The sequence below is a fragment of the Dendrobates tinctorius genome, unplaced genomic scaffold, assembly GCF_039654945.1.
Source record: "Dendrobates tinctorius isolate UK_male_01 unplaced genomic scaffold, ASM3965494v1 ptg000026l, whole genome shotgun sequence".
NCBI lineage: Eukaryota > Metazoa > Chordata > Amphibia > Anura > Dendrobatidae > Dendrobates > Dendrobates tinctorius.
This window is the reverse complement of record NW_027361694.1, coordinates 11,157,749-11,174,031: the sequence shown is the minus strand read 5'-3', so window position 1 is coordinate 11,174,031 and position 16,283 is coordinate 11,157,749. Positions and strand designations below refer to the sequence as shown.

General features: G+C 43.2%; 1 protein-coding gene across 2 annotated transcripts in view; it reads right to left on the bottom strand.

The window, feature by feature from the left end:
* The window catches only part of PCCA (propionyl-CoA carboxylase subunit alpha), an 805,290-nt gene that overhangs the window by 707,353 nt on the left and 81,654 nt on the right, over window positions 1–16,283 (bottom strand). For both annotated transcript variants that reach the window (XM_073569504.1, XM_073569503.1), the window contains exon 2: window positions 13,205–13,282. In XM_073569504.1, coding sequence (XP_073425605.1) covers window positions 13,205–13,282 — 78 coding nt within the window. The remainder of the gene's footprint in view (window positions 1–13,204; window positions 13,283–16,283) is intronic.

Sequence of the window (16,283 nt, the reverse complement as noted above, 5' to 3'; positions counted from 1 at the left end):
TTTCTTTGTGAAAATTTAGCTTTCCCCAGGTTTCCCCTTTACAGAAGTTTTTTGAGTCTGGTCAATAAATTGAATTAAAAGCAAACATGGTTACTTTTATTTTTTGAGCAGGTAGATTGATGTTATATTTGCATAGCAAAAGAATAGAACATGTACGCACAACTTGAATGTGTGGATGGGGCCTAAAGGAACATTCCCAACTTCTTCCACCAAAGGAACTAAGTTTTGTGAGCTAGATATTCTGCCCAATTGGTTTTGACGCAGGTATGTAAATACCTCCATAGCTATATCGTACTGTAGTAGGCTTCTCTATAGGACAGGAAATTAACACCTTATTGACCATCGATACACCTTTTAACGGTGCTGAGAAATAAGTCAATAGCGCCCTCCTGTGTTGGAAAATCTCTGGGGTTTCACCTACCCGGGGATAGCTGAGCCTCTGGGGAACATGATCAGGGCTGTTTTTTTTCCAATGCCGTCACGTGATCACTGTTATTCACCAAATAATGACGATCACGTTAAAAAAAAAAAAAAAAAAAGTAACATCCAATTTAAAAATAATTTCTCTCCCCTCTGGCATGATCTAACAGGTCAGAGGAGAGACAAATTGTGTCCCTGGGCCCTTCACGGTACCTCTGCACTGACAACGACATTCTCCAGCCCACCCCCTCCTGTTCCTTGGAGCAAGTTGGCAGGTGGCTGCACAGTGCACCCGTAGAGATCTGCCAGCCGGTACCTGGCAACAGCAGCAATTTTTTTTTTTCTTCTAATGATACTTGACACTTGATCTCTGTGACAGATCCTATCACAGTGATCAAAAACCCAATATTTGTCATCCCCCCTAGTCAGATTATTTTTTTTTTTCTTTGCCTTTAGTTAGGGTTGGGCCTTAGGGTTAGGTTTTAGGGTGAAGGTTTGTTCAAAATGTTAAAAAAAAAATAAATAAGTACAATAACAAATACCTGTTACGTTAGGTCTTTTTTTTTTTTTTAAGCAGTCCCTGGAATAAGATTAGAGGTTACCAATCTTGCCCCCTTTGCATTTGTCCATATTTTAGTTACCCCAGAAGTCCCAAAATGAATTGCCCACCAAACCATTTTATATGCTCAATATATTTCTCAAAAACCCATATCCCTTTATTCCCGTTCATGGATGCCCACAAATGTCCTTAAATTTAAAATACTTTTGGGCCTTACACTCAACATGGGTTTAGTAAATAAATCCACTCTCTGCTACTACTAGGCAACAAAATCTGTCCTGAGCCCGTTATGAATCCCTAATGATATTCCTTCATTTTAGTGAAATCCCTTATCCCCACCTCCAAAAAATGACCCCAACTAAGATTGTCTTAAAAAAAAAAAAAAAAAACAACGACACCTCATTTCACTCTTAAAAGATTCATTCATAATTCCTATTCCCCAGAGCCAAATATTGATGAGTCCCTCATGAGTTTCAAGGGCAGTCTGTCATTCAGCCAATTTATCCCTTTCCAGTACGCCAAATACGATATAAAATGGTAGAAAATGTGAGAGCACATCAGGGTACACGTGCCCCTTTCTAACACTGTATATGAAAGTAGGGACCCCTATATAAACCCACCAAACTGCTCCCAGACAATTGGCATCCCAGGTAAAATTATCTGGGAACTAATGACGCCATTTTTTCATTAAGGGTACCATGTGTACACAGAGAATTACTACAAAAACTAGTACAATAAAATCTGAGACGTGTTCCTCAGAACACACAAAAAAGGTTCATGAAAGTGACAGTAAAAGAAATGCAAATAGTGATTTTTCAAACTTGTGCTGCATCAACTGCATAAAAAAATAGCAGCATCCAACTACTCTCTAGATAAATACATTAGAGTATAATTTACAAGACAGACATTTATGGGAGTTTTCTGTTGCTCTTGAACGACAGGCACTGCAAATATGCCAATTTAGGGTTCTAAAATTCAAATTGTGCCGTTTGTCCAAACAGAACTTTTTGAGTACATGTTGGGTATTGCTGCGTTCGTAAAAGCGTGGTAACAAACTGTGGGATCCACTTTATGGTATTACCTCTTGCAAAAATGATAAATTTGGGGGGGAAAAAAAAAAAAAAAAAACTACCGTACTTTTTGAATAGGACGACCTAATGTCATCAAATTCTGGGTAGTATTTAGTATCCGTGTCAAATGCAGAATTTGGAAAAAATTTTGTGCAATCCATTTCAACTCCAATTTATTAGTTCATCGCTAAATGACAAGCAATATGAGAACACAAACAAGCAAAGCGAACTGGTCAGTTTTGTCTTATAGACCTTAAAACCTTCAAAAATCTTTCCCTTCTATAAAAGGTCTAAGTTCACTTGGGTGTTTTGAGGAAACTTGCTTGGCTCATATAAAACGGCACCCAAGCAATGTTTTCTCCTTTGAAAGATATCTTTCAAGCAGACTTCCTGAGACTGTTAAAAGAGCTTGCAAAGCTTGTTATTGTATTTTATACCTCAGATACTATACAAACATAGATCTGAGTCTCCGAACATGAAACAAGTTGTCAAAACTAGAAAGGAAATATTTGGCTGTGCAAATAAATATGCATTTTTGATCTAGATAACATAATGTAGTGTACTTTTTTAGCAACAGTTACACATAGTTATATTATCATCTACAATGAAAGACGCTCTTACTAGTTACTCATTCAATGAAAAATACAAAAATCTAAAACCTTACAGGATATTTAGTCTTGAACAGAACAAAACTATGTGCACATTACATTTAGGCGTCCGGTCAGCTTATACATTAAACGGATATCTTAGCTGGATACCATACAGCATCATCCATCACCATAGTAATCCATTGTATATTACAAAAAAACAACAACACACATTTCTAAGGCCCCCTTTACACGTCAGTTTTTCATGTCTGTATGAGTCCATTTTTAAGACCGCAAATACAGAAACATGCACACCCCCATTGTATTCAATGGTGGTGCGCACAGGTCAGATTTTTCACAGGCAAAACACAAGCAGCAGAGACACCATCACATGTTTCTCAACGCAGTGATTCTAGAGCAATGCCCCCATCCCTTATGGGAAATATGCAAAAACATGCAAAACACAAGCCGCAGAGACACCATCACATGTTTCTCAACGCAAGCAATGACTAGCCAGGTCTTCCCCGGGAAGGAACAACCACGGGAAGGGCAGTCTCCAATGAAGGAAACCACCTATGCCAAAACATGGTATCCATCCACAGACAGCTGTTTCGGGGTATTGCCCCTCATCAGTGTGGAGTAGGAAACTGGTGGTTGTTCCTTCCCGGGGAAAGACCTGGCTAGTCATTGCTTGCGTTGAGAAACATGTGATGGTGTCTCCGCGGCTTGTGCTTTGCATGTTTTTGCATATTTCCCATAAGGGATGGGGGCATTGCTCTAGAATCACTGCGTTGAGAAACATGTGATGGTGTCTCCGCAGTGTTGGATGTTGATCTCCATGAGTTCATTCATCTTCATTTTTCAGATTTTTCACAGGGACAGCGTGTGTCCGAGTGAAAAACCTGTGGACATGTAGTTTTTTTTGTTTGTTTATTTTTTAATCAGCAGCATGAGCCGCCAAACGTCCAGCACATGAGCACACTAATGACATCTTGTGTCATCAGCGTGACAAGTACCAGTGCCTGGGAAAATAGGTTAAGTTCATGCTTTTCCAAGGCGCCAGGTGCTGGAGACAGTTCTGATCATTGTCGCCTAGTCTCCCTGAGCTCATTACGACAATAATGAGAGTTGTATTCAGCACCCACCGTGTACATCGTGTGTAAAATTACAGTGGGTATGGAAAGTATTTCAGACCCCTTTACATTTTTCGCTCTTTGTTTCATTGCAGCCATTTGGTAAATTCAAAAATGCTCATTTTTTTCTCATACACTGTGCACCCCAGCTTGACTGAAAAAAGCCGGATTACTTAACGGTAATGCTCTTTTAAGGAGTCCACGACAGCACCCACTGGAGGTATCGGATCCGCCCCACTTGGAACAGGAAACCCTACAGGAAGATAAAAAGGGGCGGTCCGCTTTTCCTCCTCAGTTTTGTATTTCAGAGTACCAGGAGGACCGCCAAAGGTTAGGCAATGTCTTTGCTTTTCTAAATTTTACTTATTCATCCTTAGCAGATACACTTTATTATTGATATCTTAGCAGGGAGGGAAGTGAGCGGGTGCTGTCGTGGACTCATTAAAAGAGCATTACCGGTAAGTAATCTGGCTTTTTACCCTTCGCCACGACAGCACCCACTGGAGAGATTCCAGAGACCATCACCTGGGTGGGACCACCATGCCAAGAACAGTCCTGCCAAAGCTTAGGTCAGAAGTTGATGAAAGGTCAAGTCTATAGTGATCATAGAAGGTAGAAGGGGTTGACCAAATTGCTGCCTTACATATGGCTTCAATTGGAACGTCTCCCCTCTCGGCTCAGGAGGTTGCCACTGCTCTGGTGGAATGTGCTCTGATGTTCTCCGGAGGCTGTTCATTTTTCGCAGAGTAGGCTAAGTGAATGGCATCCCTGATCCATCGGGAAATAGTGCTCTTCGTGACTCCGTACCCTTTTTTTACAGCCCTGAAAAGATATGAACAGAGCCCTACACTGCCTACAGCTCCTAGACCTCTCAATATATTTTAGGACAGTTCTTCTAACGTCCAAGGTGTGGAATTTCCGCTCATCCGGAGTGGAGGGGTCTCCAAAGAAGGTCGGGAGACGTATCTCTTGAGATGTATGGAACCTTGTTGATACCTTAGGCATGTATGAGGGGTCTGGTTTTAATATTAACCTATCCTGGTATATCTAAAAAAAGGGTGGGTCTATGGATAGGGCTTGGATATCACTCACTCTCCTAGCCGACGTTAGTGCCACTAAGAGGGCTGTTTTGAGTGACAAGCATTTCAGGGATATCGTGTCTATCAGCTCGAAGGGTTCTTCCATAAGGGCGTCTAAGACCAGATTAAAGTCCCATGCAGAGATTGCAGGTATGTGAACCGGAATTATCCGTTCGCAAGCTGTAATGAATCGTGATATCCACTTATTTCCTGCTATATTATGGCCGTACAGTGCGCCTAATGCGGACACTTGGACTTTCAGCGTGTTTACTGCCAGGCCCAAGTCCTTCCCTTTCTGTAGAAATTCCAAGATAGGAACTATCGGAACTTCTGTGGTATGAGGCGCTGTATGAAACTGCAGGAATTTTTTCCATATCCTTGTATAAATTTGGGTAGTGGACTACTTCCTGCTCTGTAGGAGCGTAGCAATTAGTGTTTCAGAAAACCCCTTCGATCTTAGTAGCTGCCTTTCAAATTCCACGCCGTCAAGTGTAAGCTGTCCACTTGGGGGTGGAAAAAAGGGCCTTGGTCTTGAGAGTAGGTTGGGAATCGAAGGGAGGATCTGTCACTGACATAATTCGTAGCCATGAGAACCACGGTCTCTTGGGCCAGAATGGTGCTATCAAAATTACTCTCGCCTTGTCATCTCTGATCTTCCAAATGACCTGTGGTAGGAGAATTATCGGAGGGAAGGCATATGCCAGGTTGAACTTCCATGAGGCGTGGAGGGCGTCCAGTATGTCTGGATGATCTGACGGGGACAGGGAGGCAAACGCTTTTATTTGTCTGTTCTTTTTCGTGGCAAAGAGGTCCACCTGAGGTTGCCCCCATAGAGCTATTATGTCCTTGAAGATTCGGCGACTGAGGCACCACTCCCCTTGCCGAAGTGTGTGTCGGCTTAAGAAGTCAGCCTTCTGGTTGTTCTCTCCCCTGATATGGAGGGCTGAGAGGGACAACAAATAACTTTCGGCTAAGTTTAAGATTCTTGCCGCAGAAGACATCAGAGTCTCTGATCGAGTACCTCCCTGTCTGTTTATGTACAGTCATGGCCAAAAGTTTTGAGAATGACACAAATATTATATTTTCACATGATCTGCTGCCCTTTGGTTTTTATGTGTGTTTGTCAGATGTTTTTATCACATACAGAAATATAATTGCAATCATATTATGAGTAACAAAAGGTTATATTGACAGTTAGAATGAGTTAATGCAGCAAGTCAATATTTGCAGTGTTGACCCTTCTTCAGGACCTCAGCAATTCTCCGTGGCATGCTCTCAATCAACTTCTGGATCAAATCCTGACTGATAGCAGTCCATTCTTGCAAAATCAATGCTTTTATTTTGTCTGAATTTGACAGTTTTTGTTTGTCCATCCGTCTCTTGATGATTGACCACAAAGTTCTCAATGGGATTAAGATCTGGGGAGTTTCCAGGCCATGGTCCCAAAATCTCTATGTTTTGTTCCCTGAGCCATTTAGTTATCACCTTTGCTTTATGGCAAGGTGCTCCATCATGTTGAAAAAGGCATTGTTGATCGCCATACTGCTCTTGGACGGTTGGGAGAAGTTGCTCTTGGAGGACATTCTGGTACAATTTTTTATTTATGGCTGTGTTTTTAGGCAAGACAGAGAGAGCCCATTCCCTTAGCTGAGAAGCAACCCCACACATGAATGGTTTCAGGATGCTTGACAGTAGGCATGAGACAAGACTGGTGGTAGCGCTCACCTGGTCTTCTCTGAATAAGCCGTTTTCCAGATGTCCCAAACAATCGAAAAGGGGATTCATCAGAGAAAATGACTTTACCCCAGTTCTCAGCAGTCCACTCCCTGTACCTCTTGCAGAATATCAGTCTGTCCATGATGTTTTTTCTGGAGAGAAGTGGCTTCATTGCTGCCCTCCTTGAGACCAGGCCTTGCTCCAAGAGTCTCCGCCTCACAGTGCGTGCAGATGCCCTCACACCTGCCTGCTGCCATTCCTGAGCAAGCTCTGCACTGCTGGTAGCCCGATCCCGCAGCTGAAACACTTTTAAGAGACGGTCCTGGCGCTTGCTGGTCTTTCTTGGGCGCCCTGGAGCCTTTTTGGCAATAAGGGAACCTCTCTCCTTGAAGTTCCTGATGATGCGATAGATTGTTGACTGAGGTGCAATCTTTCTAGCTGCGATACTCTTCCCTGTTAGGCCATTTTTGTGCAGTGCAATGATGACTGCACGTGTTTCTTTAGAGATAACCATGGTTAACAGAAGACAAACAATGATGCCAAGCACCAGCCTCCTTTTAAAGTGTCCAGTGGTGTCATTCTTACTTAATCATGACAAATTGATCTCCAGCCCTGTCCTCATCAACACCCACACCTGTGTTAATGGAGCAATCACTGAAACGATGTTAGCTGGTCCTTTTAAGGCAGGGCTGCAATGATGTTGAAATGTGTTTTGGGGGATGAAGTTCATTTTCTAGGCAAATATTGACTTTGCAAGTAATTGCTGTTAAGCTGATCACTCTTTATAACATTCTGGAGTATATGCAAATTGCCATTAGAAAAAATGAAGCAGTAGACTTTGTAAAAATTAATATTTGTTTCATTCTCAAAGCTTTTGGCCATGACTGTAGGCCACTGTAGTGATGTTGTCAGATAAGATCCTGACATGCTTCCGTTGGAGCTGTGGAAGAAAATGGTGTAGAGCATAATATACCGCCGTCAGTTCTTTTAGATTAGACGAGTAGCCTAGTTCATCTCCATTCCACCTTCCTTGACAAAAGCTATTCCCCATATGGGCTCCCCAGCTGTGGGGGCTAGCATCGGTGGTTAGGATGGTACTATGACCCATGGGACTCCTGTGGACAGATGGTTATCATCTAGCCACCATTCTAGAGAAGCCAAGACCTCCTGTGACAAGGTTATCTTGCCCTCGAGGTGACCACTATGTCGCCTGTCCTCTTGGAGGATCTGATGCTGCAGTGTGCGGACGTGACAATGGGCCCACCGGACTGCCGGGGCATAGGAAATGAGTGACCCCAATAGCGACATTGCCCTTCTCAGAAACATACGTGGTCTACTTATGGCTGCCTCCACCTTCTCTTTTGTGAGTGTAATTTTTACCTGAGGGAGTAGACATCTCTGGGTTGTGGATTCTAACTGGAACCCTAAGAACATCTGAAGGGAATGCAGAACGAGTCTGGACTTCTGGAAGTTGATGATCCAGCCTAGATCCTGCAAAGATGAGACCGCGTCAGCCACATGTCTGGTACACTGGGTGACCGAGTTCCCGATAATTAAGAAGTCATCCAGATAAGGCACGATTAGAGTGTCTTTCTGACAAAGATAGGCCATCACCTCTGCCATCACTTTGGTGAAGATTCTTGGCGCCGTAGAGAGGCCGAAAGGCATGGCTATATACTGAAAATGACGGATCTTGCCTTCGAATACCACCGCGACCCTTAGGTACCTTTGGTATCTATCATGAATAGGAAGATGATAGTAAGCATCCTTCAAGTCAATCCCCGCCATTACACAGTTTGGAAAGAGAAGTTTTATGGTGGATCTGATTGATTCCATTTTAAACTTATAATTTTTTATAAACGTATTAAGCTTCCTCAAAATTGGTAATTGTCCTAAACGTACCATCTGGTTTGGAAATTAAAAATAAAGGAGAGTTGAACCCTCTACCCTCTTGTCCCTCTGGGACTTCTGCTAAAACCCCCTTGGATAGTAGGCTCTGAATTTCTACTTCGAGGGCCTTTTGTTGTACTATAGAGTTAAGGCGGGTTATGATAAAGAAATCATAAGGGATTTGAAGGAATTCTATTTTCATTCCCTCTTTAATTAAACTTAGGATCCATGGACTCAAAATTATTTGTTGCCATTTTGAAGAAAAAAAATTTAGTCTACCCCCTACTGGGAGGACTGATTTTTTAGAATTTATTTTCCTTTCTGAATGTTGAACCTCTAACCAAGCTAGCCTTTTGCTTTTCTTCCTTTGTGGGCCACCTATTTGATCTATCCGCTTGTCTCCTTCCAAACGGTCGCCTTTTAAAGGTTCTCCCTCGCACGGGGTTGCGCAAATCTTAGATTTTGATTGCACGTCCCCCTTCCAGCTCTTCATCCATAGTGCCCGCCTGGCGTTGTTTACCAGACCAGCTGATCTCGCTGCAGTCGCAAAGTGTCTGCTGATGCATCGGCCATGAAGGCTGCTGCCCCTCTAATTAATGGAATAGCGGCCCGTAGTTTTTCCCTAGACACCTTCTGCTCGATTGTTGATCCAATTGGTTCAACCACACGAGCATAGACCTGGCGGTGCATGTGTTGGCTACTGCTGGCTTAAAAATGCCTGTGGTGGACTCCCAAGACCTTTTTAATGATGACTCCGCTATACGGTCTAGCGGGTCCGCCAATACGCCTGCGTCCTTTACTGGAATAGTAGACTGCTTCGAGGTAGAGGCTACAACGGCATCAACCTTTGGAACTTTGGTCCATTTTAATAGCTCGTCATCGCTAAATGGATACTTCCTCTTTGAGGCCGATGGGAGAAAACTTCTTTGATCGTGTTTTTCCCCACTCTCTTTATTAGGGCCTTAAAGGGGTTGTCCGGTCTTTTCACATAATCTCAGTACATATCTGGGCTGCAGAATTATGACAAGTAATTTACTTTCTGTCACTAGTTTGCACGGTTTTCTAGATATTCTGAACAGAACGTCCAAGGGGAGGTGTTATGGCACTGAAATGAGAAATAGTCGTAACCTCCTACTCTACTCCAAACATGCCCTCTATAGCAACAACCCCACCCTCCATAGCTACAGGCCCTCCCCGTCCACATGAAGCAGCCCTCATCACACAGTAACGAATTCTTCCCCTCCAGCAGCCTCACTGCAGAGAGCTGCTCCTCCCCCAGACACACACTGAACAGTTATCTATGGAAAGTGAAACTAGTGAGGAGTGAAAATCGTCCTGTATTCTGGGCCACTCCATGATTACAATACAAAACTCATTATCAGTAATTCCTTCCCTCACTGTCCAAGGCTGTTGGCAGCAGTGAGAACAGACTGTGTGATGGCCAGTGATGGGGGTCTGCAGCTTCTAATCTGCACAGGGGATGGCAGTCACTGATGTAATCTGTTGTGTGACAAAGCCTCTGCTGTGTGAATGAGACAGCTCTGTCACTGATGTCTTCACACAGCAGTAGATTTGGTGCAGTGTATGTGCGAAGCTCCACCAAACTCCCAGCAAGCTCCAGTGACCAGTACCACCCACTGCCCACTCATTGGCTGGCAGTAAACTGCACCAGCACTCATCTTTATCATCATTCCAGCATTGGAAAGAACACAGCAGTGATCCTGTATTTGTGAAAGCAGCACAATACATACATACACCCCCCAACACTTCACACTGTTACAGCTGCTGATTGGACAGGCTGCTCCCATCAGTATTTGTGTCATTAGAGACACAGTGCTCACACATACACTACACCAAATCTGCTGCTGTGTGAAGACATCAGTGACACAGAGCTGTCTCATTCACACAGCAGTGGCGTTGTCACACAACAGAATACATCAGTGACTGCCATCCCCTGTGCAGATTAGAAGCTGCAGACCCCCCCCCCATCACTGGCCATCACACAGTCTGTTCTCACTGCTGCCAGCAGCCTTGGACAGTGAGGGAAGGAATTACTGATAATGAGTTATGTATTGTAATCATGGAGTGTCCCAGAATACAGGACGATTTTCCTTCCTCACTAGATTCACTTTCCATCGATAACTGTTCAGTGTGTGTCTGGGGAAGGAGCATCTCTCTGCACTGAGGCTGCTGGAGGGGAAGAGTTTGTTACTGTGTGATGACGGCTTCTTCATGTGGACAGGGAGGGCCTGTAGCTATGGATGGTGGGGTTGTTGCTGTAGAGGGCATGTTCGGAGTAGAGTAGGAGGTTACGACTAGTTCGCATTTCAATGCCATAACACACACCCCCTTGGACGTTCTGTTCAGAATATCTAGAAAACCGTGCAAACTAGTGACAGAAAGTAAATTACTTATTGTCATAATTCTGCAGCCCAGATATGTACTGAGATTATGTGAAAAGCCCAGACAACCCCTTTAACTGTCGGTATTACTGGAAACGCTCTCCTTTTCTTTTCCGCCAACATTATTTCTTGTGCGGTTTGGACGCCCCTTGTCTCCTCACACCCCATAGTGTTCCTGACGGATTTGACTAGGTTATCCACACTATCCAGGGGGAAAACAAGATCGTCCCTCAGATGATTGATGATGATGATGATGCTGCTGCTAGTGAAGAATCAGATTATCCCCTGTTCTTCCTCTGATTCTGAGCTGACGGTCACCTGTTTTTTGCTCCTAGCTTCTGAGGGAGTACTGGCACGGGTGATAGCCTGTATTTTCTCCCTAATTATGGCCCGAATGTCCTTTGAAGACACTGCCGACCCTTGTCTAGTCTCTCTGGTGCATTGCTTACAGAGCTTTTTGGGGTAGGAGTCAGGGAGAGGCTCAGCGCATTCTTTATGTTTGGAGTTCTCTTTTTTCTTCGCCTGGAAGAGGGGAGACATGGTGAAAGGAGGGGGGTGGGGGGGAAAGAGGTCAGCTTAATAGGCAGAGTATATATATTGCACACTCACCCAATGAAGCTTTTTATTACCGGATCAGATGGCTGAGATCCTGTCCTAGGTCTTGACTCCCCCGCCTCGCTCCTGCGGGCAGTGTCTGTCCTGGTAGCGCGGTCCCTAGAGGAGCTGCCCCCCGCAGAGTCTCCTGCTGGAGTGTGTACTTCCGCTGGGGATTACATGGCTTCCTGCCGCTAAGCTGCGGCGCTTGTTTAAATAGATCTTTTTTTTTTTCCTCCTCCCGGAAGTCGCTCCTCCTCCCCGGGTTCACCGCGCATGCGCCGTTGCGCTCCTCAGCCATCATGCCCCGGAAGTTCACTCATTACTCTCGGGGCCTAGGAGCATCTGCGCCGGCCGGCTACCGCGCCGCCGCTTTTGTATGTGGCCCGCGCTTCTCCCGACGCTGCCGCCACCTCTCTCTTTTTCCTCTTTTTTTTCCGCACCACTGGGTGGCTCCTGCGTGCTTGGTGCCACCTGGCGCGCCCCTAGGTGAGACCAGGCGGCCCTTCCCGGACCCGGTCATCACCTCTAGCCATCAGACGAGGGGGGAGCGTCTAACGGAGTCTCCCCGACGCTGCTTCCAGACCGCAGCCCCTGCCGTTCTCATGGACACCGCGCAGGCGGCGTGCAAATGGCCCAGGTACGTCTTCCTGAAGGATCAATCCTGAGGTTCCCCGGGAACAGGAAACTAAAACTGAGGAGGAAAGGCGGACCGCCCCTTTTTAGCTTCCTGTAGGGTTTCCTGTTCCAACTGGGGCGAATCCGATAACTCCAGTGGGTGCTGTCGTGGCGAAGGGTAAAAACAGAAATGTAGTTAATTTTTGCAAATTTATTAAAAAAGAAAAACTGAAATATCACATGGTCATAAGTATTCAGACCCTTTGCTAAAACACTGATATTTAAGTCACATGCTGCCCAATTGATTGTGATCCTCCTTGAGATGGTTCAGCTCCTTCATTGGAGTCCAGCTAGACTTGATTTGGAAAGGCACACACCTATCTATATAAGACCTCACAGCTCACAGTGCATGTCAGACCAAATGAGAATCATGAGGTCAAAAGGAACTGGCCAAGGAGCTCAGAGACAGTTGTGGCAAGGCACACATGTGGCCAAGTTTACAGAAGAATTTCTTCAGCAGCAAGGTTTCTAAGAGCACAGTGCCCTCTATAATCCTTAAATGGAAGATGTTTCGAACCACCAGAAGTCTTCCTAGACCTGGCCGTTCAGCCAAACTGAGCAATCATGGGAGAAGAGCCTTGGTGAGAGAGCTAAAGAAGAAACCCAAGATCACTGTGGCTGAGCTCCACAGATGCAGTAGGGAGATGGGAGAAAGTTGCACAGAGTCAACTATCACTGCAGCCCTCCATCAGTTGGGCCTTTATGGCAGAGTAGCCCGATGGAAGCTTCTCCTCAGTGCAAGACATATGAAAGCCCGCATAGAGTTTGCTAAAAACTTTCAGTCAAGATGGGGTGCAGAGTGTACATTAATGAGAAAAAAAATGAACTTTTTTGAATTTACCAAATGGCTGCAATGAAACAGAGTGAAAAATTTAAAATGGGGTTTGAATACTTTCCGTGCCCACTGTATAAAGTTTCATGCTTTACTACTACCAGTGGAATAGCCTAAATAACACTAACACTCTCCAAATTAAATGGCAAAAAAGGGAAAAAGTAATAAGGGGGAAAAAAAAAACCATCAAAATAAGCATACTTTACAAATAAAAAGTGAGCATCACATGCAGAAAATTACTGACCTTTTCTTCAGAATTGTGTGTCGTGGAATATTGGAGACGTGAAGCAAAATAGTAACATTTTGTCCAAGAAGCAGAATGCTGTAAAGAAATAAATTAAAATTAGCATAATAAAATAAAATCTGACCTTTATTCACAGTGTCCCAAGATTTAAAATAGAAAATAGTAAAACATTTAAAAACTGATAGCACAAAATAAAAATCATGAATTTGGGGTAATAGACTGTATACATTTTTATTAGCTAATCATCATGTCTAAAAGATCCAGTGATGGTACAGCACTCATTTATTAAGCCAATATAATGAATAGAAAGGATGAATACATTTAATATGGTGATGCTGACATTTGAAGCCAATGACCGCAAAATAACAGGGCCAGAAGTGTCTACATACAATGCACCCTCTCTTACAAATGAAATAATGTAAGTTAATATAATTATATTTGTTCATGTGAAAAAATGCACCAGTTACACGGATATATACTGTAGTAAGAAATGTAAAAGATGCAAAAGAAAAGATTTGGGGTGCCAAGCCTCCCAAACCTTCCAAATATAAAACAAATGGAAGAAGCTCACCAAAAATAGTTAGGCTTTTGTAGCCCACAGTGGCTACAAGCAATTAAACAAATGACATTTAAAAAGTTGCAATCAATCAGGATTTTGATTATATATTATAATTCATACATACTTCATGTAGAATACAGCAGAGTATTGAAGATTATACCAGATATGATCAGTGATAAATATCATTGAAAGTTATACAAAAAGTTGATAGATATATATTTACACTAATTACTACACTATTATAAGAATGCAGGAAGTAAAGGGGGTTTTACACATAGCGATATCGCTAGCAATATCGCTAAAGCATCACCGATTTGGTGACGCAGCAGCAATATTGCTAGAGATATCGCTATGTGTGATACTTACCTCCGACCGGCTCCCCCGCTGTCTGTCGCTGATTGCGCAGCTCCATTTCTCGTCGGGCGCTTCCTGCTGGCGCGACAAGCGACGCGTGGACGCGGACGGGAGGACGTCAGGATCACAGTGTCTGAAAGGTAAGTAACGACAGCTGTATCGCTGCTACATAGCTGTGAGATCTGCCTGTCTGGCAGCTCACTAGCGACCATTTAGCGAGTCGTATCGCTGTCGGGATCACTGGTGCATTGCTAAATGTAAAGGGGCCTTAAGGCCCTGGATTGCAGGTATGTGTTACCGAGATGGTTTTTATTTTGAGTAAATTTTGGGTCCAGGCTTTAGGAGCGACCAAAAGAGCTTGGGTGGGGAGGAAAAAAAAAAAAAAAAAAAGAAGAATTGCTCCCACACTCCAGTCCACGTCTTACTGGCCTAGAAAAGAAAAAAACAAAAAAAAAAAACAAAACCCACACCTGGTCTAGCAGTGCGCAGAGGCTGTAAAAAAGCCAGAACTGATTAATAGCCTGAGATAGTCCTGTAAACCAAGTTAAGGCCCCTGGCGAGATCGCTGTGGCGTGTGTGGCGGGGGATCAGTGACCGGGCCCCCCTGCCGGTTATAGCTGATCGTGCTCGATTGGCCTGGGCCATTTTTCGATCGCTGGTCTCCCACTGGCCAGCACACATCAGATCCTGGATACCCGATGTTTACATTAGAAACCAGAGTCGCTGGTCCTGCTGGTCAGCTGTCACATTATTATGTGTAACGGGGCCTTTAGCGATACTTTTTGCCTTACCCAAAAAATGGACTGTTTGTTTATTCATTTGTGCTGAAGAAAGGTATTTTCAATTTGGGCTGTAAAATCTATGAAGGGCAATTATTGTGAGTCACACTATGGCGTTTTACATTATGGCTCACTATCTAAAATTCCCTATTAGTATTTCTTTGGAGTGTGGGAGGAAACCCACGCAAACAAACATGAGGAGAACATGCAGATATTGTCCTTGGTGAAAGTTATACAAAAGGTATAAAAGTATTTCTTTGGAGTGTGGGAGGAAACCCACGCAAACAAACATGATATTGTCCTTGGTTGGATTTGAACCCAGGACTCCAGCGTTGGAAAACCACAGTTCTAACCACCGAGCCACTGTTCTGCCCTTAAGGGCAATAAACTATTTTTTTAACAAAATCGGCTACCAGAGATCCGAAACTTCTATACTAAATATATTAATACACACACATATACATACACAGTTGCGACCAAAAGTTTCACATTTAATTTTTTTAACATTAGTGACAGAGCCAATTTTTACAATTCTGACCACTTCATTTTATGAAGTTATAGCTCTGGAATGCTTCAACGTATCCCACGGATTCTGAGAATGCTTTTTAGTGACATATTGTACTTCAGGTCAGTGGTAAAAATTTCTTCGATATAACTTGCATTTATTTATGAAAAAAATAAAACTGAAGTTTATCAAAGAAAATTTAAAATTTTGCAATTTTCAAACTTTTAATTTTTGTAAACACAAAAAGGAACCAGCTCACCGGTATGCCAGGGATGCACAGAACTCTTGCCAGATCAAGCGTGTTGCAGCATAGAAGAAAGAAAGAAAAATTATTTTTTTTTTTGTTCCAGCTCCCATAAAATCTTTAATTTTATATTTCCCATTAAAAACAGCTGTGAAAAATATCTTAATCGAAATGCGTTGCTGGGCTTTGAGCTGATGCAGTGAGCATGCTGATTTACCTGATGTTTTTAATGGAAAAATAAAATTGAAGATTTTATGGGAGCTGGAAAATAAAATTATTTTCTTTCTTTTACTTTTTGTACCCTTAAAACAGAGTGGAGTCACCTAAAATATGTAGGAAGTATTATTTATTAACTCAACTTTACATCAGCACAATTTTGGAAACAATTCTTTTTTGTTAGGACGTTATAAGGGTTAAAAGTTGACCAGCGATCTCTTATTTTTCCAACATACTTTGCCAAACCATTTTTTTTTTTTTTTTTTTTTTTTTTTAAGGGACCACCTCATATTTGAAGTGAGTTTGGGGGGTCAATTAACAGAAAATACCCAAAAGTGACACCAGTCTAAACACTGCACCCTTTATGGTGCGCAAAACCACATTCAAGAAGTTTATTAAACCTGCAGGTGCTTCATGAGAAC